Source organism: Myotis myotis, unplaced genomic scaffold (genome assembly GCF_014108235.1).
Source record: "Myotis myotis isolate mMyoMyo1 unplaced genomic scaffold, mMyoMyo1.p scaffold_m19_p_10, whole genome shotgun sequence".
In the NCBI taxonomy this organism is placed as follows: Eukaryota; Metazoa; Chordata; class Mammalia; order Chiroptera; family Vespertilionidae; genus Myotis; species Myotis myotis.
Window position 1 is genome coordinate 59,716,847 of NW_023416314.1, and position 27,811 is coordinate 59,744,657.

Below are 27,811 nucleotides of genomic sequence, written 5' to 3' on the forward strand. Positions count from 1 at the left end.
GGGAGGGGAAGTGGCCGCAGTGCCCAAGGCCGACTTGCAGGAGGTCAGTGGTGCTGTCGGGATCATGCCAGTGGCACTGGTCCATTGGTGCCTGGCCAGTTCTCTGGAGATTGGAACTGAAGGACTACTGAGGGAGGGAGTGGCTGCTGCCGGGCTGGTGGGCCACTGAGACAAATGGGTTGGTCAGCTGAACAGTGCTCCTGCTGTGGGAGTGCACTGACTACCAGGGGGCAGCTCCCATGTTGAGCGTCTGGCCCCTGGTGGTCAGTGTGTATCATAGTGACCGGTCATTCGGTTGCTTAGGCTTTTATATATGTAGATATTGTGTACCTAGAACTGGAAAAAGAAATGCGTGGAGAATAACTTACAGTATTTCCCCATTTAATCCTTTAAGTGGGACCCCTGGGAGTTAAGTAAAAGACACCTGCAGAATGTTACTAAAGTCCCTTAAATTAGGAACAGGGATGGGGAGTAGGTGCAGTAAAGGAGAAAGGGGGAGACAAAGCTATGGGATACAGCAAAACGTCAATATCTGAATATTAGCAGCAGCACAAAGAGGCCAGAGATTCAGTCCCACCCCAGTTGTCTTAGTGTTGAAAGGAACACTGAACAGAAAGTGCCCAATACTGTGTGCCTCGTTCCCAGCATTGGTGGCCACACCACACACAGATAAAAACCTTTTGGACAAAGAGCTAATTTCTAGCTGGGACTACTTGTGGCAATAGTTCCTTTTCTACTTTCCCTGGACTGTTAGATCCATGAAAAGAAAAACATTTCCCCCTATTTCTGAACCTTAATCTTGACTTGATTATCAACAATAGGCAAAAGTATACTTATAAGCAGCACAGAGTAAACTCACTGGATCAATTAAAGGATAACATAAGAGAATGACAGAACTGGTATAGAGACTCAGGCTAGAATTTCTAATAATCCAGATGCCACATTCTTCACCAATCCACAATGTCAAGTCCCTACTATAGAGAAATTAAATCAGTTTTAAGACAATGGTTAAATAAAACATGGAGCATTCACAATTACACTGTTATTTCAAGCCATATTTTATAGATTTGATGATATAGGGAAATGTTCATTAAATGAAGTAGTATACAAAGTTAATATCCAGCATGATGCCAATTTTGAAAAAATAAAAAAGGCACCAAAAACAAATCAAAGCATACACATACAGACCTTGCAAGCCTGCAAACAAAAACAAAAAAAACAAAACGGAGAGCGCGGGGAGCGGGGGAGGGTGGCGAGCAGTAGTCACAGAAAACAGAGCAGAAGTAAATATGGCAATCCATTAAAATAGAAGCATAGGTTATGGCTGAAAAAAGTCTGAGTAATTTTATATTCTGTTTTTAAAAAAACATTTTAATATCTGGGGTGGGAGAAAGGAAGCCCCTGGCTTTTTAAAGCCACAGAAAATTCCTAGGAATTGAAGGTATAAGGTTGTTATGAAAGCACAGGGTGGAGCTAAATTTGAAGAATTGGTTGAAAGTCTATACAAGAAAGTAGTTGGGTTCCCCTGACCACATTAGCATCACCTATACTTCCAAGTGACTACTCTTTCGTCACCCTTTTAAAAGACATAAGGTTTTACCTTCTGGAAAGGTTGCCTTGTGGCCAACACACATCGCTGACACTAGGGGGATTAAGTAATTTCTCAGTAATGAATGTATACAGATTTTTCTCCTACTTCTCTAAAATACTGGTAACTGTGCTTACATATCCCCTAAATGGGAAATCAAAGGGTTCTTTTTAGATAAACCATAACAATAAAAAAGACTGGCATTGTTAGGTTTTCCCTAAACTGACTATTTTTTTGGAGCTATATATATACTAATCACAATCAGAGTCGCTAGATATTTGACGGGATTTCTTTCTATGTGATAACCAGAACTTCTAATTACACATAGGAAAAAAATAAAGGAAACAAAGGTTCTTAAAAATTTTAAATATGAAGGGAAAAAATAAAAAATAAAGGTTTTAAGATAGAGTTGAGGACTCATCTCCCAGAAAGAACAAGAGATACCAGAAGACAAAAAATAGAAATAGAGGATGAATCCAGGAGATCCAACATCATATTAATAAGTGTTCCAAAGAATAGAAAGAAGGGAAAAAAGTATGTATGCATGCATTTGTATGTAAGTATGTATATGGGCATAAATACATATATGAAAATTTCTCGGAGTAAAAAGATAAAGGTTTCCAGAGAGAAAGGCCCACAGATTTTAGTTTATTCTAATGAATTAAAAAAGACCAACACCAAAGCATATCGTGTGACATTTCAGAATACTAAGGATAAAGGAAAGATCCCCAAGTCTTCCTGGGAGAAAAAGTCACATGCATATTCACTCTTATATGATGAATAAAAACAGCATAACAGTTAAGAGCAACACTTGAATCTAGAAGTTAATGAAGCAATGTGTTCTCAGTACTTAGAAAGCAAACACTACATACAGAAACCTTAAAGCTGTACAGGAAAGAGACTTTAACACTTCGTAGCTCAATAGGGAACAATATTCACTTGAATACACTCTAGAGATTTACTTAAAACAAGGTGAAAAACATTTTGGCAAGATGGGGTAAGAGAGGAAATGTATATGTAATATAATAAATCTTTTCCAAAGTAAAAAATAAGTAGATGTATAAAATTGGAAAAAGACAAACAGAATTAGCAGTATAAATTTGAAACCCAGAAATTAAGAGAAAAAATTAGAAGAAACAGTTAAAAGGAGACTCAGAATTGGGAATTCTATATAATAAAAGCATAGTATGCAAATTGTCCCCTCCACCAGGAGTTCGACCAGGGGGCGGGGCTGGCCAGGGGAAGGGAGGGAGGCCCCAGCTGGCAGTGGCAAGGGACAGTACCAGTGTACATTTTGTGCACTGAGCCTCTAGTGAGTAATAATAGGTCAAGGAATACTTCCATAATTACAGTATTGCTAGCTTTCTAAATTATATATAGGCATTACTTTCTTAAAAAAATATAAACTAAGTTTTTAAAGGAGGTAGAGGTGGAGAGAGAAAAGAGGGGATAAGACAGAGGGTGAGGATAAAGACAGACATTTACATACATGATAAAAAATTAATCAAATGTTGGGATTATACAGGAAAAAACCAAAAAAAAAAAAAAACCCAGACCAAAATAGATTTCTTGTTTATTCTGGGATAGCTAGATCAACTAGCCAAAATTATAGTTTTACATTCAAAAGTCTAACTGAAACATGCAAGCAAGTAACATGAAATGAAATAGGCAAGCCAACAGAAGAGCTGAGATAGTCTAAGCCTGTAGCGGTTCTCAACCTGTGGGTCGCGACCATCGGAAAACACATATAGCATATCAGATATTTACATTACGATTCATAACAGTGGCAAGATAACAGTTATGAAGTAGCAATGAAAATAATTTTATGGTTGGGGGTCACCACAACATGAGGAACTGTATTAAAGGGTCGCGGCATTAGGAAGGTTGAGAACCACTGGAGGCCTCTGGAAGGTGGAGAAAATCTTTTCTTTATTTAGCCCCACTTTCCACTGGCTTACCACCTCACCTCACTTCCCTACTCATGTTTTCGCTAGCATATAACCAAAAGAAAGGTGGGACAATTACCTACTTATAGTAAAATCTGAAAAGGCTAATAAAAATGTGAATCAATCAAGCATTGGAAATAAATGATCCAATATGGTGGAAAATGGGCAGAATGAGTTTAAAGTAATGAGTCCCTAAAATAAAAAAAAAATTCCTTCCAGGAACAGGAAAGCCACTTGTAAAATGTGAATATTAGCATATGTAGTTTTGATATGCTGAAAAATTTATAGAGAATAATAGTAGAAATAAAAATAAACTTTAGGATAGCAAAAATGATGATATAAAAGACATTTGGATTTAATCAGTTTGCTTTCAGATATGTTAAATGTCCTAAAGATCTCTAGCTTTAGTCATTATATTTCTCATACCCATCTTTAACTTCACATTTAGATTTCATATGAAGATAACACATACTGTAATTTCTTCATAGGTTTGTTGAGAAATATTTAGAGAATTAATCAAGAAAGGATGCCACTTTAAGAAATCAGCATAATTTTTTATTAATATTTTCACAATAACACAAATCTAGAGAACAGCTGGGGATCTACTTGGAGAGAAACTGTTCAATGAAAAATAACTTTGGCATTACTTTACTTATAAAGGTCTAATACAATTATTCTGAAATTCAAGATGATTTTTTTAGGCTTACTAATACCTCCCACAGCTGAAAGCACATGTTAATGAAGTAACAATTTTATGCACCAATTGCCATTTTAAGAGACATGAAGCTGTTCTCTTAAAAATGACAATTTATAGCAAAAATGCATATATAGTGCTAGAAATGTATGAATAAACTCCTAGTCTAGGGAAGAAGGTAGGCAGCTATGGTTATATGACCAAATAACATAACTTTCAAAGTGATTATGTGCTACAATTCAAACCAGGATTTTTAAAGTGGTCAGAATTAGGGCTGCTGAAAGATACAGAAGAGCCTCTCTTCTAAACACTACAGTACGTTTTGTTTAATGAATCCAATCTTAGTCTTTGTAATACTTATCCATTAATAGTTTAGGAAACATCTTAAAATATTTATATGGTGCTTTAAGGCATCTTATATACAACTGAAAATGTGCATTTCAGAATAAAGTGGTTAGTGTTCTATTCATCTGTTCCTGCATTATGGCTACGGATTCCCGCTTCAAAGTTTTGTTTACTGTAAGTCCATAGAGAGACTTAAAAAGGAAGTCAGACAAAAACATTGTGTTGAGACTGCCAAGTTTTAGAAGCCTTTCAAAAGACTTTTAAGTATTAAAACCACTTTTAAAATGAACTCTAAATGCAAGCACTAAAGTTGTGGATTAGATGGGGGAAAAAATACAATTTTTATCAGTAAAGTCCAAATTTAACACAATTTTATCTGGATTACAATGTAAATACATTAACATTTGTGTAGTTTGTGTAGTATTGTGTAGAATAAAATGTGCTATATTAATATAAACATCAATAGAAGCTAAAAATAAAAACAAAATCAGTAAAAAGCATAATGAAATTAGAATTAATTTGCCTGGACCACTAACTTAAATTTGCTAAGTGGTTTATAAAGTAAACAAAGTTTGACACTTGACATCTCTTCCCCCGAATTTCTGGTATTTTTAAGGAATATGATCAACTAATAGCAAGGTAAAGAAGTAATGCATTGACTATTCTGACTTTATTAATGAAATATAGAGTATCATGAAGAAGTATGTTAGAACACATTAGAATAACTGACTGCCTGCACCTCAAGAGAAACATCCAAAATGCATTCATTGGTTGTATTGTTCTTTATGTTATTTGAGTCCACCTATGAACACAATCTAATCTACTTGATTCTTTCTAAGTTTCATTTCTAATACTCATTTCTCCAAGAAGTCTAATCCACACATTTATTTACCTAGGGACTCAGAAATGTTTCTAGTAGAAAAAAACAAAACAAACAGAAAGTTGTTTCATGTCTTGAAAGTAGTTTTAAGAGATTTTTAAAAATAACTTTCATTTTGCCTGACTGCGGTGGCTCAGTGGTTGAGCATCAATCTATAAACCAGGAGGTCACAGTTTGATTCCAGGTCAGGGTATATGCCTGGGTTGCGAGCTTGATCCCTGATGGTGCAGGAGGTAGCCAATCAATGAATCTCTCTCATCATTGATGTTTCTATCTCTCCCTCTCCGTTCCTCTCTGAAATCAATAAAAATATATTAAAAAATAACTTTCATTTTTATTATAAAAATTATCCTAAAATAGGTCCTGAGATTAAATGTTACATACATCAATATAAGTATAAATGTAATATTATATGACATATATACCACTTCTTACACAATCCTGCTAAGATAAATAGTAGTCTTAGAAATATTAGGTAAACATTAGAAGGTTGTTATAAGTCATGCAGTACATATCTCAATAGAAAGTAGAAAAAACAAAATGGTTTTATGTCCATTTTCATAAAAGGCAGTCTTAAGAAACATCAATATATTTTTAATTTGAAATAATTTCTTTTAATTATTATAAGAAATGACTTAAAATCAAACTATTAACAAGTCACATCCAAATAATTTTAAACAAAGTGCCTGTTACAGAGGAGAAATAAAACTTCCACATCAGTGTTTCCTAGTAGCAAAAAAAATGAAAGGGCCAAGTAATATAAACCCTTACCTACTTTAGCAATCCATATTTTTTTACTGAGTTCCCACTTTAAAATGGTGGGAATTCCTGACTAATTATAGACCACCAGGAAAGTCAAAGAACCAGAATTAGTACTAGATGATCTTAATGGCCATTTAAATTTAACATCCTTCTTTTATAATTTGTTGCTCACAGCAAGAAAGTGACATGCTTAAAGTCATAATATCAATCATACTTGTTGGCAGAACTGAAGTCTCTTGTTAATATACCAGGGAAAGTCAGAAAAAAACAAGTAATATGAAGTAATAATATACATAATTATATTGAAGGCTTAAAAATATGAAATTTTCTTTACAGACCCAAAATATGAATAGAAGGCAATGTACCCTTTCATCTCCCCCAAACTGAGATGCTATTGCTCCTATTACTGGATAGAGAACATAAATGTGCACAAAATATGGATAATCTTATCATTTAAATGGGGTTACAGATAATTAATCACCATGAAAAAAAAAAAAGAAAAAAAGGTACCATATATGGCAAATGGTTTAGAGCTCTTGTATGTGTATATATGTATGTCTATGTCTATGTGTTGTGTGTGTGTGGTCATATATCTATCAATCTGGAAAGAACTCTTACAAAATAAATAAGAAAAAAAAAAGAAAAACACACTCCCAAACAACCAAACAAACCAGAAAACTAAAGCAAAGGCAAAGAACAGGTAATTAATTCAGAGCGAACTACAACGAACAAAAGCACAGAAAAAAATGTTCACCATAATTATCCATTTATGGTGGTAGACTGTACAATTATAGCACTTCTAAAGACTAGTTTGACAATGCATACCAAATGCTTTAAAAATGTACATACCCTTTGATCTAGCTATTCTACTTTTTAGAAGTTTAGCCTAAGGAAATACTTAGACAAGTTGTAAAATACACACATACACACTTTACTGGAGTGTTGCTTATAACAATAATAACGTGAAAAAAACCCCTAAATGTTCATTAGTAGGGGGTTAAGTATAATATACATTTAAAATGACTTAAAATCATTTTTGATACAAAAATCAAGTGGTTCAGTAAACAAAGCTGTGTATGTGGCATCTCAATTTTTAAAAAATCAAACTACATATGCATTCTTAGGCACAAAAATGTTCAATAAGCTAATTAAAATAAAACAATAAAAATGAAAGGCATTTCTTTTGGCGTGACTTTTTTCAAATTACAATAAATGAAATTTATTGTTAAGATAAAAGTTAAAACATTAGTGATAGGAGCAATAAACTTAACAAATTATTGAGAAAAATGTTTCCAACAGTCAATGAAGTTACAGTTTTGTTGGGGAGCGGAGGTATGCTATAACAGTGGAATAAAAAATTACCGTGGAAATGCAAAAGCGTATGTGTAGGCAAAGGGGAGAGGACTCATTAAAAAGAAGGTTTCATAAAGGAGATAGTATCTGACTTGGACTATGAACGAGATTTAGGGTTTTTAAATAGACTACTATGTGGATGGAGCTAGAGGAAACAGCACTCAAGGTTGAGGGAAAAGCCTGGAAACTAAAGAGGGAAGATATAGAAAGCATGTCTGAGAGAAGGTGGGGACACCAAGTGCCGTATGGAAGTGAGTCTGCATCCTGACAATGGACTGGGAAAGCCTTTTGAAGGCCCTCCTAAGTAACGGGTCTGCACTCTATTAGGGAGATCATTTTAGTGTGAAGGGTAGATTTTTAAAGGACAGAAAAGAGAAATAGAAACCAGTGTAGACATCACCATAGTTATTCATTTCTTACATCAAATTGTCTCAGTATGCATTAAAATAAATTGAATTTAAGAAACATCACTCTATAAACACAAGTATTAACTGGCAAGTTCATGTGGTTTCTTAGGTAGATTGGGTCTATATTTATTTTTTAGCTTTCTGAAATACTCCACAGATGGTTCCTTAAAATAAAGAGACTAGATAATTTATCATTAATGAGTTTAAAATCCCTCTTAAAAAAATGGGCAGGCCTTGTGGGGTCATCTTTTTGATGTCCCATATCATGTGTTCTGAATGATTTTACCCAGAGGAACTAATTTATCAAAAGCTTAAGACTGTAAAACTTAAAAAGATTTACAGAACTGTATGTTAGTATAAGAAGCAGAATGCAGTACTTAGCAAACATGAGTCAGAGGCTGCAAAGTAGGGTTCCTGACAGGAAGACATTGATGAATGGGATAAGATCTAATTGAGGTTTGGTACAAAATAATGGCAAGGATTTTACTTTTGCTAGCACTCATATTAATATGTGCGTAAGAAGGTATTTGGGAAACTATGCTAAATTAAAATTAGTTGGCAAAGTGAAATCAAATATTAATATATGCATTTCAATAAACACTTCTGGGCTACAAATGATTGATACAATTACTATACTAATCATAAATCTGGATTCTTTTTAACAGCCTTGTGACTCATGGAATTCATAGTTGCAAGTGACACAAGTGAATAAATTTTAACTATTTAAAAGATATATAACCTCAATTTACTACTGGATTAACTAAACTAATACATCTTATAAGACATTCAAAAGACACTATTGTGGTTATTGTAGCATTAGTGTCTATACAGATAATATCAGTTATTTACAAATATTATAGAAAGAATACATTTCCCCATGTATTAAGAATTGTGTAACAGTTCTTTAAATTAATCCAGCACTCTTGAGTAATAAATCAACCATAACTTTTTTGATACCCATTTCTGTGGAAAATAGCAGATACCATGTTTTCTTCTTAGTCTCATTTTCCTAGTATTCATGCTTATTTAAGATGAAAAAAATAAAAAGGCAATGCAAAGAACCTTTTAATTTACAGTAACATCTGCAGTTATAAACGAATAACTGAACATAGTCTTGTGCACAAAATGAGGGTCCAAATGAAATATATTTAGGACTACAAGCATGACTACTGTTGTTACTGATAATGATTGCACTTTGTCAACAAATTAGAAGATATATGGAGTATTTCCTTTATATAAACATCTTTTGCTGCTTCATATTTATTATGTGAAGAATTAGAATAGAGGTATCCTATTTTTTTCAATGAAATTTCCTTCTACTCAAGTAATTTTAGGGGAAATCTAAACTTCCACCAGTGCTCTATATTCAATCAGAATATCTGTACTATAGTTCTACTGTATCTTTTCTTTATTGTACTTCAAGATAAAAACCACTGGCATGGGGTGCAAAATTTTGGAAAAGGAAAGGTTAGAGACAGAAATATTACTAAATGTAAGTTTCCAGATGGATAATGAGGAAATCTTGACTTTTCATTTAATGTCAGAAATCTTATCAGTTCCATAAATAAATCTTGCTGCCAGCAACCCATCCTGCACGGCACTCAGTGAGCGAGTGCACTGTTTTCCAGACCCAAAATAGGTTCATGTTTTACTCCACATCAACAGACATGTAATTTGTAGGCAAAAATCTCAAGTCAAATTTCTATCCCCAAATCAAGTACTGCCATAGGTAAAGTATTAAAATTAACAAAATTTAAAAAAATAGTTTCAACTTAAGGATATAGGCTTATTAAATACAAAAGTAAAAATAGTCCACATAGCAAAACTATAAAACATTATATAGAGGGATATATTTAATAACAAATGTATAATAAACATGTGAAGAAAACTTAAAACTTTGCTGAGGCACATACAAGAAGATATGAACATGGAGACAAATTATTCTAGAGTGAGATGATTTGATATGGAAAAACGTGAAAACAAAATCAATGTACACCGTCCTCGAGTTACGCTGGACACGATGTACGTCGTTTCGTGGCTACGTCGCCATATCCCATTTATTCATAAAAAAAAAAGTTCTGTCATTTCAACGTATGTACATATGTGCTTTATGTTTTTCATTATTTACTGTATTTACCACAAGTAAAGGTCAGGAATTGTTATCTTTCTTTTAAATTTTTTTTACTGTTTCACTTCATTATTGCTGTGTATGTGCTCCACGTGAGTGATGTAGGTGCTTATGTAGGTGTGTTCCGACTTAGTGAAAATCGCGTTACGTTGCGCTGTAGGAACAGATGTCCGACATAACCTGAGGACCTACTGTATACATTTTTGAAAATATTTTATTTCCTTGGAATTGGAAAAAAATCATTGTAAGATTCATTTCTTGGTCAGAGATAGCCAAGAACATTTTAAAAACAAAGAATAACAGACGGAAATTAGCACTGCTACATAAAAAATTATAAATTATCAATGGTAGAAATCCAATAAACAGAATTATATATACTATTTACTAGATGTAAAACAAAGGTGCCATAAAGATGGATTGTCAACATATTACACAAGAATGATAGGCTTAGAAAAAAATTAAGTTAGATTCTTGCCTGTTATTTTAAAATAAATTAGAAGAAAATGATTTTGATGGCAGAGAAAAAAAAGAGCAATTTTATTACATAAAAGTTTTTAAAATGGATATCTGAAACAAAGAGTAAATGATAAACTTGAAGAGTAAATGATAAATTTGAAGAATACATTTGCAACATGCATCTTATAGGAAAGAGTTAATATCCCTGATGATCTCATCCTGCCCTAGGACTTTAAATATCATCTAAATGTTAACAACCCTCAAATTTATATTTCAATTTAGACTTCTCCCCTGAACTCCAGATTCTTCTATTCAACTGCTTACATGATGTCTCCACCTGGATGTATCTTAGACAAAATTAAAATGCCTCAAAATGAACACCTAATCTTCTACCACCCCCACCCTATAAATTTGTTCCACCCAAAGTCTTCCCCATCTCTTTTAAGATGACTTGATTCTTTCAGTTGCTATGTTAAAAAATCTTAGTCATCCTTGACCTTTCTTTCTCTCACATTCCAAATCCAATTTGTCAGGAAATTCTGTTGGCTCTACCTTCAAAATATATTAGAAACTAACTACTTCTCACCACTCCTATTGCTACCAACCGGGTCTGAACCAGCACCATCTTTCACTTGGGTTATTGCAGTAGTCTCCTAACTGTTTCAGCTCTTGCCATAAGAATAGATTTACAAATCTATTCTCAACACAGCAGCCAAAGGGAAATATTTCAGATCATGTCACAAACAAAACAGTTGTTTTGTTCAGAAGCCCAAGTCCTTACAATGACCCTCAAGGCTGTAAGTGACCTTCCTTCCTTCCTCCTCCTCATCACTATGATCTCATCACTGTCTACTTCCCTTCTCCTTTATACCAGTTACATACCTTTCCATGAATGTACAAAGCAAACACCTATTGAATGGATGAATAAATACCTCTATCTTGGGCTCTTATAAGTAAGTAACCACTTTTACAAAAGATGATTATGCCAGAAAAAATTTCAAATAATGGTTAGGTCCCTCGCAGAAAAGAAAATAGATCCTTAAATAGCCGAAACAAATTAAATATATTGAACTATATTAGTGAACAAAGGAAAAATATATGAAAGATAATATGTATGACAATTAAATTGATAAATAATCAACAAGTAATTAGTAAAGACAAAAGAGGGAGAGAAACCCCCAGATTTAATAAGATTTAATAGATACATCAACCAAAGTTTGGGCTTTGTTTGAAGACTGATAGGAAAAAAACTGTAAGAAGAAATCATTTATGAGAAAGTGAGGGAAATGTGAACACTGATTAGATATTAGATGACATCAGGTATGAAGAAGGCATTGTGTTTTCTTTTAGAGACACTAAGATATACATGGAAGAAATTATATAGTATCTGAGATTTCTTTCAAAATATTCCAGTGTGCTTGTTGTATATGGGGTGGAGGAAAACAGATGGTATTTTCAAGACTAGATATTAGAGAATTCCTAAAGTTAGATGATGAATACATAGGCTCATTATAGTATTTTTTTGACTTCTATGTGTGTTTGAAAATTATTTTGTTAAAAAAAAAGAAAAAAGCATATTTTACTATAGAACTGCTAATGGGAGTTCAAGTTGGTATAATTACATGGAGGCAAGGGGTATATCTTGGCAATATGTAGTATAGACTTTTTAAAAAATGTGCATATTTCTTGAGCCAGAAATTCCATGTATAGGAATTTATCATGGAAATAATCAGACATGAGCACCAGGATAAAAATTCATATTAGCTTAATGTATTATCCTATACAATAAAGAAGTAATATGCAAATTAACCCTCATGCTCTCACAAGATGGCTGCCTACAACCAGGCTGGCAGGAGGGTAGTGAGGGATGACCAAACGACTGAACAGCAGGCTGCGTGGGGTGATCAGGCTAGAAGGGGGTGGGGGAGTGCGTGAGGGGCAACCAGGCCAGCAGGGGGGGCCGTGAGGGGCGACCAGGCTGGCAGAAGAAGGCAGTTGGGGGCGACCAGGCCAGGAGGGGGGGCAGTTGGGGGCAATTAGGCTGGCAGGGGGGCGGCAGTGGGGGGTGACTAGGCTGGTGGGGGTGGCAGTTGGGGGTGACCAGGCCGGCAGGAGGGGGCAATTAGGGGAGACCCGGCTGGCAGAGGAGGGCAGTTGGGGGCCACCAGGCAGGCAGGCAGGTGAGCGATTAGGAGCCAGCGGTCCAGGATTGTGAGAGGGATGTCTGACTGCCGGGATCAGGCCTAAACCGGCAGTCAGACATTCCCTGAAGTGTCCCGGATTGGAGAGGGTGCAGGCTGGGCTGAGGTGACCCCCCCTCCCATGCATGAATTTCATGCACTGGGCCTCTAGTTATTTATAAAAATAAAAATTTATTAAATACCTAAATGCTAACAGAGCACAGAGTAAACTAATTATGGTTAATCTCATCAGACTTTTAAAAATACAGGGTGTATTTTAAAAACAAAGCATTCAGTTGAACTAGTATACTCTCTAAAAGTCCCTAAAGCAGGGGGGGAAAAATATCCCACAGCATTTAGTATTTTTGAAATTTAACATCAAAACCACTTGACATTACCTGTTTTATAAGAGTATGTAAAAAAGTCACTGATACACGTGTAAGCTTAAGATGAATGAGACACATCTGACTCATGTTTTGCTTAAGTTAAATCACTTCAATTTAACTTCTAAAATTTGTTAAGATGATCATTTATAGGATAATTTTAGCAATATATGCTATCTGGGTATTGCCTCATGTCTACAGAAATGCAAATGTACATTGCACTATTTTACCTTTTTAAGATGAGGTACTTCAATATTCTAAGACTTGGAAAAATAAATATCTATAAGTGGCCTCACTTTACACCCCTTCCCTGTTATTCACCTTTAACTCTACTTACAATATAGACAACACAAATAATTCATGGAACAGGCAAAACTTACTAAGCAAATAGTTAATCTATAGAATCATGTGAATGAAATATGAAACTAAGAAATATATAACCCACCTTCTGGTACATTTTTTCAAAAGAAAACACATCTTTATATAAAGTACATTCTACTTGTCTTTCCCTTTCAAAATACTATTAAAATAAATTAAGAGCCAAATAAATGTTTTGTTGTACTGTTGACAAGTATAGTCTACACAATTACATTGTAAATGAAATATGGATTTTTAAATGAGGAATAATGACTATCATATAGCAGGTGGTCAGTATTTCTCGATCTTGGTGTTAAAACCATATTTCCTCTTCAACATCCTGAATACATTACATAGAAAAAAAAATCGATTTTTTTTTTTTTTTTTTTTTAGGAGAAACTAAGATGGCGGCATAGATAAACACCGGGAAATTTCTGCTTCCCACAACAATCGATAAATGCATCAAAAACACAAGGTGGACACCATCCAGAACTACAGGAGGGCTGGCTGAGTGTAAATTCTACAACTAGAAGGAGAGAAAAGCACACTGCGAGCGGGAGGAGCTGCGGAGGTGGAGTTCAGAGGTACGGGGGCTCGCGCGCGCGCGCGGAAAGGGTCTGGCACCTGAGGACGCGGCTGTCTTTTTGAATCCGGAGGGAGACACAAGCTCCCGACAGCTCTGAAATCCGGTTCCGGGAAGTCTCTGGGGACCCAGGGCTCATACGGGGAAATACTGGACTGTCTGGCAGCGGGCGAGCTTGAGAGCAGCTTTCCCTCAGAGGTGCTTGCAGCCGTTGCCGGGACACTGGGACTCGCGACTCCTTAGGGCAGGGCTGAGGCTCCGCCATAGCTGCTTTCTCAGCCCTTTGATTCCTTGAGACCCCGCCCCACCCAGGCTGCGGCAGAGGCTTTTGCATATGAATGCCCCGGCCATTTGCAACCTGTAACTACCTAACCGCAGCCGGGCCAGATAGACTCAGCTTCCAAGAGAAGGCCCAGGCCCCACAGCGGCTTGCATTGCTACACAGCTGAGCATCATCAGGGCAGCTGATTCTCGCTGCCAATTGCCCTGGAGGTCAATTCCTCCCAGTGATCCTACAACAACCAAGGCATAGCTACAACAAGACTGTGCACAAAGCCCACGAGGGGGTGCACCAAGAGTGTCCACCTCAGGTAACTGGGGAGGCTGAGCTACTGGGCCCTACAGGACACCTAGCACACAAAGCCACTCTATCAACACAGGGAAGCAACCAAAATGCGGAGACAAAGAAACAGGTCACAAATGGCAGAAATGGAGGAAAGCAAACGATTGGATATAGAGTTTAAGGCCACGGTTATAAGGTTTTTCAAGAATTTTATGGAAACCGCCGATAAATTTAATGAATCCCTCAATAAGTATAGGGAGACCATGGAGGACATGAAAAAGGACCAACTAGAAATTAAGCATACACTGACTGAAATAAAGAATAATTTACAGAGATCCAGCAGCAGAAAAGAGGATCCCAAGAATCAAGTCAAAGATTTGAAATACAAAGAAACAAAAAATACCCAACCGAAAAAGAAAAAAGAAAAGAGATTCCAAAAATATGAAGATAGTGTAAGGAACCTCTGGGACAACTTCAAGCGTACCAACATCAGAATTATAGGGGTACCAGAAGGAGAGAGAGGGCAAGATATTGAAAACCTTTTTGAAGAAATAATGACAGAAAACTTCCTCTACCTGGTGAAAGAAATGGACTTACAAGTCCAGGAAGCGCAGAGAACCCCAAACAAAAGGAATCCAAGGAGGACCACACCAAGACACATCATAATTAAAATGCCAAGAGCAAAAGATAAAGAGAGAATCTTAAAAGCAGCAAGAGAAAGACAGTCAGTTACCTACAAGGGAGTACCCATACGACTGTCAGCTGATTTCTCAACAGAAACCATGCAGGCCAGAAGAGAGTGGCAAGAAATATTCAAAGTGATGAATAGCAAGAACCTGCAACCAAGATTACTTTATCCAGCAAAGCTATCATTCAGAATAGAAGGTCAGATAAAGAGCTTCACGGATAAGAAAAAGCTAAAGGAGTTCATCACCACCAAACCAGCATTATATGAAATGCTGAAAGGTATTCTTTAAGAAGAGGAAGAAGAAAAAGGAACTCTTACCATTTGCCACAGCATGGATGGAACTTGAGAGCGGATAAATACCACAGGATCTCACTCATTTGTGGAATATAATGAACAACATAAGCTGATGAACAAGGACTGATCCAGAGACGGAGAGGCATTGATTGGACTGTCGGGACTTGGAGGGAAGGTAGGGGAGGGTGGGGGTAAGGGGGAAAGATCAACCAAAGGACTTATATGCAAGCATATAGGCCTAACCAATGGACATGGACAACGGGGGGGTGAGGGCATGAGCGGGGGTGGGGGGCGTGGGGGGTAGAGGGTAACGTGGGGACAAGGACACATATGTAATATCTTAATCAATAAAAATATATTAAAAAAAAAAAAAAAAAAAAAAAAAAAAAAAAAAATCAAGGCCCAAAAGGTATGAAAGAACATGAAAAAACCTTATTTTCTTTCCAACAATCTCAATTAGGTAAGTTCCAATGCTTTACAAAAGAAAAATTACATATATCCAACCTCTGTATCATCTTACTATAAAAATATAATATAAGGAACTTAATAGTGGAGACATAGGCAAACAGACCAACCTCTCTATGGAAGGCAACTAAAATATTTGGACAAAATATAAAATATATATATCATATGCTTAAGGGACAGGAGAGCTAACAGAATTGTGATGAATTATAGGCAAGCATCAGGAGGTAGTTGGAGGCTATTTTCCCCTTGAGGTTGTATGCTGATGCTAGAAGAGGTGGCAGAAATGCTTAGTAACATTGCTAAGAGCTTTGTAGGTCTGGGGACTGGAACTAGAATTTAGGGCCCACAAAGAGGACAAACACAAAGGTTTACAAACCCTCCTTGTAGATACCCTGAACAGCTAAACTATCCTATATAATAAAAGGCTAATATGCAAATCGACCAAACAACAGAATGACCATTCATTCTGATGCGGACTGACCACCAGGGCACAGATGCTCAATGTAGGAGCTTCCCCCTGGTGGTCAGTGCGCTCTCAAAGGAGGGGCACCGCTCAGCCAGAAGCTCTGAGCCAGGCTCACGGCTGGTGAGTGCAGTAGCAATGGCAGAAGCCCTCCCGCCTCCATGGCAGCACTAAGGATGTCTGACTGCCGGCTTAGGCCTGCTCCCCATGGGGAACAGGCCTAAGCTGACAGTCAGACATCCCCTGATGGCTCCTGGACTGTGAGAGTGTGTAGGCCGGCCTGAAAAGATCTCCCTGCCCACCCCCCACCCCCGCCCTCATTGAGTGCTTGAATTTTATGCACCAGGCCTCTAGTAGAGAATAAAGCAGGGGTAAGCAGGCCCTCACAGAAGCAGCAGTTCAGTTTCAAATGATCTCAATCTATAAAACTGAAGTGATTTTGGATTGCTAATGCCATTAGGAGCCCGCAAAAAGGAAATGTAATCCTCCCTGAAGGAAGACATTGTTATCAGAAAACTCAAAGTACTTCTATAGACAATTCTGCAAATACATGTCTGATAAACAAAAATTAGCATGCATTTATGAAAATAAAGCCACAAAAACCAGCAGGAGATAACAGAAACAGGCCGAGAGGTTCAGACTTCTAACTTTTTAGGCAGAGCTTAACTGAAATTAAGAACCTAATGGCATTAAGAACCAACTATAAAATATGTAAAAAAATTCAAGTGAGAGAAAAAACTGAAAAGCCAGAGAAGTCATAGACTATGAGAAGTTACTATGCAATAAAACTGGAGTCCCAGAAATAGAGGAGAGAGCAAAAGTAGCAGAAATATTTGAAGATATAATGGTTTAGAACTTTATAAAACTAATGAAGAATAACTCAAACACAAATTCAGACAGTTCTATGAACCCAAGAGAAGTAGAAATAACATTACATAGACATAATATAGCAAAAGTACTAAAATCCAAAGACAAAGACAAATATTTTAGAAAGCTGGAAGTCAGACTGCATTCAAGGGAAAAACACTTAGAATGAAAATTGACTTCAATAACAACAAAAGGCAAAGCATAATTTTTTTTAAGTGCTAAAAGAACTCTAAATTGAAATTCTATACCCAGCAAAAAAGTCTTCAAGAAAGAAAAGTAATATAAATACATCTTCAGATGCATAAAACTTAAGAAAACTCATCATTAACATACCCAGCGTAAAGGAAATGCAAAAGGTTCTTTAGATGAAAGAAAAATTGTCTTGGATAAAAACAAAGAGATGCTAAAAAGATATAGAACAAAAATCTATAATAATAAAAGTGTAATATGCTAATTAGACTGGGCAGCCGAATGACCTTCCGGACATCCTTCCAGATGAAGCCAGGGCTGCAAGGGCTGAGGCAATCCGCTGCAGCTGTGAGTGCTGAGGCAAGCCACCTCAGATGCAAGGGCCAAGCCCCTTGCACAATTTTGCACATTGGGCCTCTAGTAGTAAATATGAACATGGTACAGACAATAAAAATAATATGCTATGGGTTTAATATATAAAGAAAAATAAAGTACATTTTAACAATGGTATACATGTCAAAAGAGGGGTTAAAGGTGTTAAAGAATTTCAAGCTTCTAGTACTGGCTGAGAAGAGGGTGGAAATAACAAATAGTTACTTTGATAAAGAGACTTTCATAAAGCAAGACTACATGTACAAAAGGATAATTACTAAAAGAATATAAGAAGAGTGTAGAGCTTTCCAGAGCTGAAAAAAATGGTACATTAAATATTACTCTATCATTTCAAAGGAAAGTTCTAACAAATAGAAATTTAGAATAAGCAGGACATTTAGAAAGCAAATCACAAGATGGTAGATTTAAAGCCAACTATCAACAAATTCATCAAGCACATTAACTAAAATATAAAAACTGATAAACAAAACAAAAAAGCAAAACCCAATTAAGTGCTGTTTCTAGGAGACATGTTTGAAATAAATATAAAGGTTTATTGTGAAAGAATTGGAAAAAAAGATAAACATGAAAACACTAGACAAAAGACAAATAGCACAGCTAGCTATGTTAATATTAAAATAAGCTTAAGTTAAATATTACTAGAATAAGGGTATCTTATAATAAAAAGATGTAGAACTCTGAAATATATAGATGTAAGAATATAATTTCAATAAAAGAAAGCAAAAATTGACAGAATGAAACAGGGTAACAAAGGATAGGCGGAATACCCACTCCCCCTAAAGATGTCCAAGGCCTAGCCCCTGTAACTTGTGCATATGTTACATTGCATGGCAAAAGGGATTTTGCAGATGTAAATAACATTATGGAATTTTAAATTCTTCTTTTAGTATAAAACAAATCCCTTTATTTTTCAAGTGTTTTAGAAAATAATTTTATATTTAAGTATTAAAAATAAACACAAAATTTACCAGTTTACATTTTTTAACCCACAACGCAAGCATCCACTCTGTGCACAGCAGTACTCTAGGGGCAATAAAAGGGATTCTTAACCTTAGAAACATGACTTCACTTTCTGAAGTCGGATCATCACCTTTTCCAGATTTTTTAAATAGGGAGAATACCCGCCCTAGCCGGTTTGGTTCAGTATATAAGAGTGTGTAGGTCTATGGACTAAAGGGTCCCGGGTTCGATTCTGGGCAAGGGCTTGTGCCCGGGTTGTGGGCTTGATCTCCTGTAGGGGGTGTGCAGGAGGCAGCCGATCAATGACTCTCTCTCATCAATGTTTCTCTCTCTCCTTCTCCCTTCCTTTCTGAAATCAATAAAAAATATATTTTTAAAAAAGAATTGCATTTATTTTAAAAAAATAAAACAGGGGGATTACCCGAGATCAGTGATTTTCAACCAGTGTGCCACAGAACTTTTTAAATATGCAATACCTGACTATTTAGTCATGGATACTGACGCCTCATCATTGATTGTCAAATAAAAAAATGACAGCAGCCAACACAACAATAGTTAATAGGTGTGAATGAATAAAAATTATATGTTTATGGTTTTTTGTCAGATTGGCAAAAAATAATTTTTTTTTTGTTCACTGCAGAATTTTAATAGTTTATATGTGCCATGAGATGAGAAAGGTTGAAAATCACTGTCCTAGATTATCCAGTGGGCTCAATCTAATAATATGAGTGTCTAAAGCAGAGGACTTTCTCTGACTGTAAGCTACTGCTTACATGAGTCAAAAGGGAAGGTCAGAAAGATTCAAAGCAGGAAAAAATGATTTGACCTGTTGTTCTAAGCTAGGGGATGAAGTGATACAGAGGGCCACATGCCAGGGAAAATGAGTGACCCCCTTGGAACTTAGAATGACCCCTGTCAACAGCCAAATATAAAACATGGATCTCAGCCCTACAGCCACATAAAACTGAATTCCAACTACCTGAATAAGCCTAGCAGCACACTCCCCCATAGATCCTCCAAATAAGGGACTCAGCGGGCTCACACCTTGATTTTGGCTTTGTGAAAACTCTAGGCATTTTAACCTATTGAACCTGTTGGACTTCTGGCCTACAGAACTCTGAGGTAATATAGTTGATACTAGAGACCCAGTGTATGAAATTCATGCACAGGGGTTGGTGGAGGCATCAGCCCGCCTGTACCCTCTCGCAATCTGGGACTGCTGGCTCCTAACCACTCGCCTGCCTGCCTGCCTGATCACCCCTAAACCCCTAACCACTCTGCCTGCCTGATCACCCCTAACCACTCTGCCTGCCTGCCTCATTGCCCCTAACCACTCTGCCTGTTTGCCTCATTGCCCCTACCTGCTCTCCCCTGCCTGCCTTATCTGCCCTAATCACCTTTGCCTCAGCCTCCGCCATCGTGGCTTTGTCCGGCAGATGTCAGTCTAATTAGCATATTACCCTTTTATTAGTGTGGATGTTCATGCCAATTTGTTAGGGCAGCAAGAGAAAACTGATACAAAATAGAAAAATCCACAAAAATAGAGGAAATTTTAATAGGTTTCCTCAGTATTTGATAGAACATAAATTAAAACATAAGTCATGTGTCCTGGAACTTCGAGAAGTTCCTGGTGGGCCCGGACGGCGTGCCCGTGCGCAGGTACAGCCGCCGCTTCCCCACCATCGACATCGAGCCCGACATCGAAGCCCTGCTGGCCCAGGCCCCCGGCAGTGCCTAGGGCGCCCGCTCACCCACCGGCCTCTGGGGGTGTTTATCCATGACGGTGTTGCCTCTAAACCTACGCGGAGGAATGCCTGATGTCCGGCCAAACCCCCCCAGATGCGCCCTGGTCCTGCCCACCCCCGCCTCCCCCTCCCACACATGGCTTTCACAATAAACTGCCCGGTGTCCGCGGAAAAAAAAAAAAAAAAAAAAAACCAAAAAAAAAAACAAAACAAAACAAAAAAAAACATAAGTCATTAAGAATAAGATTTGAAGAACACAACCAAATTGACCTGATTTTATAAACTATTGCAACTAATGCCTACAGAATATATATTTCTTAAAAGCATGCTTGGAATACTTACATAAGCTAACTGGGCATAGAAAAAGTATCCATCAACTTCAACAGGTTAAAATCATACAAAATATTTTCTGTAAATATAATTCTATAAAGTTAGAAATCAATAACCCCAAAATAGGCTAGAATTTGCCACATGGATCAAAGAAGAAATTATAACAGAAATCCAAAAGTATTTTTAACTAAATAATAATGAAAAATATTATGTATCAAAACTTTTGAAGTGAAAACTGTTTAAAAATGTTCCATGCATACTCATGAAGTAGATTGTAAGTGATCTTCCAACAGAAAAAGAGTAAATCTACTCTATTAGATCTTAAGAACAGCTTATTATGCATTAAAGAATGTGATATTCTTGCCCTAACTGGTTTGGCTCAGTGGATAGAGCGTTGGCCTGTGGACTGTGGGGTCCCAGGTTCGATTCCAGCCAAGGGCATGTACTTTGGTTGCGGGCACATCCCCAGTAGGGAGTGTGCAGGAGGCAGCTGATTGATGTTTCTCTCTCATCGATGTTTCTAATTCTCTATGCCTCTCCTTTCCTCTCTGTAAAAAAATCAATAAAATATATTAAAAGAATGTGATATTCTTAATCATAATCTTTAGTCCTTAATAGATATTAAATTTTAAAGAAAGTAGTAAAGTTAATACATCAAAAATGGGTGAAATAACTTAAAGGTTTTATTGTTGGAGATAGTTAGGATATCAAGCATACTTGCTCTTGGATCTATGAGAGATACTGGTTCGTTGAAACCATTCTGAAGCTCATCTTCCCATTAATTCTCACAAAATAGCCAAACCTATTAAAAAATTAACTGTTCTGTAGATTGATATATTAAGGAGGCTGCTACATTTTACAAATGTTATTATTTATTTATTCAATAAAATAAAAGCCATACTTACAACAAGAAGCAGTCTGAACTGGTGCAAGTTGTGGAAAGGTCATAAACATAGAAACCCCTGGTAGATCGCTCTGCTTGTCAGGTTCAGTAGTTTGGTCAGCCCAAACAACCACTTTCTTTCTCTCCACCAAATGTTCAATCTCTTTGAAGTCAGACTCAAAGGCAGCATTTGACAGGCCAGCTTCTTTTAATGAACAGTACTGTTTTCTCAGGGTTGGAAGTAAAGCATTCAATACTCTATATACAAAAGGTGACAAAGAAGGAGAGATAAATACTAAATTTTAAATACACTTTATAGTTCTATTTAACATCCAAAGTATTAGCAGGTCATTTAAATGATTCCTTGTATATATGTTCTTTTTAGAATATTTTAGTCAACTACCTCAACATATTCTTAATACTTTAAGTACAGAGTAGAAGGAATCTTGGATCTGAATTACAAGCACCGGGCTGTATTCTTAGTCTTCATTTGCTTCCATATGATCTTGGATAAGGCACAACTGAGGTTTTTCCTTTATTACTTGGGGATCAATTGGACAGCCATTACTTATAATAGTTTGAGGAAATAGTTTTGAGAACCAAATGAATTAAATACATATAAATGCTTTTTGCAAAGCACTATGTGATTTACAAACCAAAGATATTGTAAGTTATTAAACATCATGGGATTAAAATGAAAAATTAATATATTCTGTCAAATGATGAGGCTCATTTTAGGTATATAACATTTCAAAAGGAAAACAAAAAAACAGAGCTCAATTTTCCTTTCAGTTAGCTCTTCATGAGTTAAGGCAATGGCTTCCAAAGCTATTCCTAGGGGATTCAAGGAAATAAGTTGTGGACAAGAATGGTGGGTACGGGGAAATTGATGGGACACAACAGATTCCTGGCTCTAATTCAAAGTCTTCCCTATTGTTGTTAATCATAGCAGCACTGAATACATCTTTTTATGTATTAGACGTCCACGTAAGTGCTGACTGAATAAATAACACAGCTAAATAGTTATAAATTTATACACTCAATCAATGGTTCCTAACTTTTAAATCAAGGAAGATGTCATCAAAAAACATGAGTAATCTTGAAATGATTCAGTCCTGGTATTGACGTATAACATCCAGGAGAATAAAACCGTTGGAAGTATAAATAGGTCAGTGGGAAAAGAATAGGCATTAATTTTAACACAAGGAAGTAATTGCTTTATTACTTAGGAGCCTTAAATATTTAGATAGTAGTACAAATAAATAGTCTGTGATACTTTTCATTTTGGTGAGGATGGGGAGTACTTCATTTAAGTCAATTGGTAACTATGGGAAAGTCAATAAAAACATTTATTGAATATCTATACCAATTAGGCACAGTGCAGACAAGTTACCTGTTATTCTTAGAAAGGCTTGCTAGCAAGGTTGGCCTGTAGCTGGCACCTTGAACATTGGATTTTGACAGGGTTCTCATCATTTTCAGAATTGATAAGAGTGTCTCACTGTGCAAACAGTTTGTACAAACAATGTGGCTCATGCTGAACAATTGCTTTCCTTCTGGGAAGTCTGTTTTTGGAACATACTAAGTACAGGGTGCCCAGAGATGGTCATAGGGAACCACAACCTATGATACATATATGATACATAAGCCCAGCGCGCAAAATCGCGCGGCCCGCCTACCCGCACGCACCTCTCCGTGCTCGCAGCCCCGCCCACCTGCGCTGGTCTTTGGTCATTAGGGCCACCGGCCTTTTATAATATACATATCTATGTACACATTCATTTATTATTATTTTTATTTGATGCAGTAGGTCCTCGGGTTACGTCGGAGATCTATTTCTACAGCGTGACGTATTGTGGTTTTCGCTATAAGCCAGAACACACCTACATAAGCACCTACGTCACTCACATACACAGCAGTAATGAAGTGAAACAGTAAAAAAAATTTTAAAGAAAGATAACAATTCCTGACCTTTACTTGTGGTAATAGTAAAAAACATAAAGCACAGATGTACATACGTAACCATGAAATGATGTACGTTGAGTCCGACGTAACCCGAGGGCTATCTGTATATGTATATAGTATTGTGAAGTGATCACCACAATAAGTCTAGTTAACACTCATCACCTCAAGTAGTCACCAAATTTATTTTTTCCTTGGGATGAAAACTTTAAAGATCTCTTTCAGTAACTTTCAAATATGCAATACAGTAATATTAACTAAACTCGTCACGCTGTATATTACATTATTTCATACCTAGAAGTTTGTACTTTTTGACTCACTTCACATCCTCAGCCCATGCCCCTACCTTCAGCCTCTGGCAACCATCAAACTGTACTCTATCAATGAGCTTGAATTTTGTTTTGTTTTTCTAAGATTCTACATATGAGACCATATGGTGTTTGTCTCTTCCTGTCTGAGTTATCACACTTAGAAAACTAAGGCTTATGGGGAAGAGTCAATAGGGGAAAAAGGGAATATCTGTAATACTTTCAACAATAAAGATAAATTAAAAAAATAATCTAGGCAAGGTTATATTGCTAATGTAAGCTAGAATTCAAGACCAATTCCAAAACTCTAACTTTTTCTACTATAGCATTCTGCCTGTTTGTAATGCTTTGGTCACTTAACTTTTAAATATGTAAGAATTAGAAATCTTTTTGTACATTTTGAGGCAAAAGTTTATGTTAAGTGTACTAATCTCTTTGTCTTACATAGCAAATATAGTATGGTTAAAATAAATTAATGTGTTGCCCTGGCCGGGTGGCTTAATATATCAAAAAGTTGCAGGTTTGATTCTGGGTCAGGGCACATACCTAGGTTATGGGGTGAAACCTGGTTGGGGCACGTGCGGGAAGCAACCCATTGATGTTTCTGTTTTTCTCTCTCTCTCCTTCCTCTAAAACAGTGGTTCTCAACCTGTGGGTTGCGACCCCTTTGGCGGTTGAACGACCCTTTCACAGGGTTGCCTAAGACCATCCTGCATATCAGATATTTACATTACAATTCATAACAGTAGCAACATGACAGTTATGAAGCAGCAACGAAAATAATTTTATGGTTGGGTCACAACATGAGGAACTGTATTTAAAGGGCCAGAAGGTTGAGAACCACTGCAACAAAAACAAAAAGTCTAGTGAGGATTAAAATATAGTAATAAATAAATTAATTAATGCTTCTTTTATAACTAGCTCTTGGAGGTAGATTAAGTGTTGGTTAATAAGTGTTTAATGTTTGCTTAAAGTCAGATATACTCAGCATGGGGAGATTAGGTTGAGCTTGTATTCACAGAAGAAAATCTCCATAAAGTTTTTCCTTTCTCTTTTCTTCTTTTTAAAAATAACTATCTTACTATGATTTCTCTTAAATCATAAATATAAAAAGTTAATTTCCAGTTATTTGAGAAAACAACTAGAACTCCAGCAGGAAGCCCTAAGAGAAGTAAATTTCTCATTTTTCTAGAGCATGAAAGTGACACCTAACCAACATATCCAAAGTAAAAAAAATAAAGATTGTTATACTTTTTTACTATAATGTTATTATAGACTCAAATGATGTTACTAGTGAGCTAGTAGAGAGAGTATGTACGAGATACTGTACCATCACATAACTGGATACTTGATGTAAAATATATACACTTTTAGTAACTTCATTTTAATGATAGCACAATATTATTCTAGAGTTAAAAATGCTTAAAAACTGCCTACTTAAATATTTAGTTAGCCTTAATAGTGAGTGCCCCTAAATGGGAAATGGATAGCTAGTAGACAGGTAGAGACAGATTCCTTTTCACAATATAGGTATCCTTTTCAATAGCACATGGCATATGTTACATAAAATAATTAATTAAAAATGCTTTCAAAACTATAAAAAATTAGTTGGAGAAGAATCACATCTTTTATACTTTCTCAGTGCTTCTTAACTGTGTATGCTTTCTGATGCTGAGAGACACTTAAAAATAATGTATCCTGTACCAAATAAAACTCAGTTTTCTAGCTTGGAAAAGTGAACTTCTATGTTTCAGGTTCCTTAGGTCTATAGAATAGGTCAATACATATACTCACGCCTCAGTCTGCCTATGTTGCTGTTCCTGAAGACAAGCTAGATCCATCACATGTTTAATTTGTGCTTTCAAATCGTTGTTCTGGAGGTGCAAATGATGACAATAAAGATCTTTATTGAGTTCCTAGGGAAAACAATGTAAAGTATACATCAGATTTCTTTAACAATGTAAAAGTTGAATCAATTTTAATAAAATTTTTATATTGATGTTGATGTGTTAATTTTTTAAATGCTTTTTAAAAATTAATTTCAGAGAGAGGTAGGAAGGAATGGTGGGAGGAAGGAAGGAGGAAGAAGAAGGGGAGAGAGAGAGAGAGAGAGAGAGAGAGAGAGAGAGAGAGAGAGAGAGAAAGAGGAAGGAAAGAAGGAAGGAAGGAAGAAGGAAGGAAAGAAGGAAGGGAGGAAGGAAGGAAGGAAGGAAGGAAGGAAGGAAGGAAGGAAGGAAGGAAGGAAGGAAGGAAAGAGAGACACATTGATGTGAGACAGAGAGATATCTATTGACTGCCTCCCGGGCTGAGGATGAAATCCAAAACCTGCATATATGCCCTGACCGGTAATGGAACCCACCACCCCTTGGTGTAAGGGATGATTCTACAACCAACTGAACCACACCAGCCAGAGCTAACAGATTTAATTTTTTTATCCTTGGAAATAGTTTGAAAAATAAGCATTCTGGTACAGGTATCTATAACTTATAAGATAAATTACAAGTTTCCTCAGAAACTGGTCAGAAACTCACAACCAGTTTTATTATGGTCACAGTTTCTTAGTTTATCCAACTTGTTCATTAGACCGAAAATACATGACTACGACCAGTTTTTGCTTAAATGTCACTTTTTTATGGAGGCTTTCCTTGAGCATTATATTTAAAGATGGATACCCTCCATCCCCAATAGTCTTTGTTATAGCATTGATCAGTGACTGCTCATATAGTTTCTGTCTATACTAGATTTTAAGGTTGAGCGCCAGAACAGGGGCTGTGTTAACCTAGTACAGTGTTACTGCCCCAGTTTACAGTTGCATGTCATAACAATTTCTTACTTTAACCGGATCTTGGTATAAGCATCATCCTACAGCAAAAATGTGAAAAATTCTTCTGTAGGTTCCCATTTTCCTAAGCTTCATGTGTGTAGGCCCAGGTGTTATCTAACCTACCCCCTAAAACTACTTATCTTTCCTCAGGCTTACTAAATCTCCATTATGAAAAATGTCAGCTAAGTAGTTACATTGAAATACTGGTAAAAATACAATAGCATTTTTAAAATCTTTAATTGGGAAAATTTTAGTCAACAGAGTGAAAAGAATTAAGGGGCTGAGACAACAATCCCATAAAGTAAAGGAGCTGTGCCTGGAGACATCCTCCTGGGGACAACTCCCATAATCCATTTCAGCTTTTCAATATTCCTTCCAATCTGCAAGTGACCATTAATTCTCTAAAAGCTTAAAGTTGTTTTTCTTTTCCTTTAAAAAAAATACTTTATATGCCTGTAGTAGGCACCATGGCAGAAAAACAATGTCATTTAGTGTGTCCTAGATATATTAAAGTTGGGGCTTATTTACATGACTCATAATTATATTTGAAGAAAGACAATGGATATTTTAGAGAAAACTCTCTTTAGGAGTCAGTTATGATATGGTTAGAGTACTGGTGATTTTAGAAATGGGCTCAGCCATAGCACAAATGCAACCTTAAGCTAAAATTAAGGTCTTTATGGGGATGAATCTATTTTACTAAGATTAAGAGCTTGACTACATGATATTTTTAGTGTTTTCCAGTTAGAAAACTCAATGATCCTGACAGTGCAAACATATTTGCTAAATACTCCATTTTTTCTTGTTAACAACAAA

The 27,811-nt window shown here is 36.3% G+C and overlaps 1 protein-coding gene across 4 annotated transcripts in view; it reads right to left on the reverse strand.

The window, feature by feature from the left end:
- Positions 1-27,811, reverse strand: part of KIF18A (kinesin family member 18A) — an 80,080-nt gene that overhangs the window by 15,111 nt on the left and 37,158 nt on the right. For all 4 annotated transcript variants that reach the window (XM_036325696.1, XM_036325693.1, XM_036325694.1 and 1 more), the window contains 2 exons: positions 25,966-26,087; positions 21,924-22,159 (listed from right to left, as the gene is read on the reverse strand). In XM_036325696.1, coding sequence (XP_036181589.1) covers positions 21,924-22,159; positions 25,966-26,087 — 358 coding nt within the window. The remainder of the gene's footprint in view (positions 1-21,923; positions 22,160-25,965; positions 26,088-27,811) is intronic.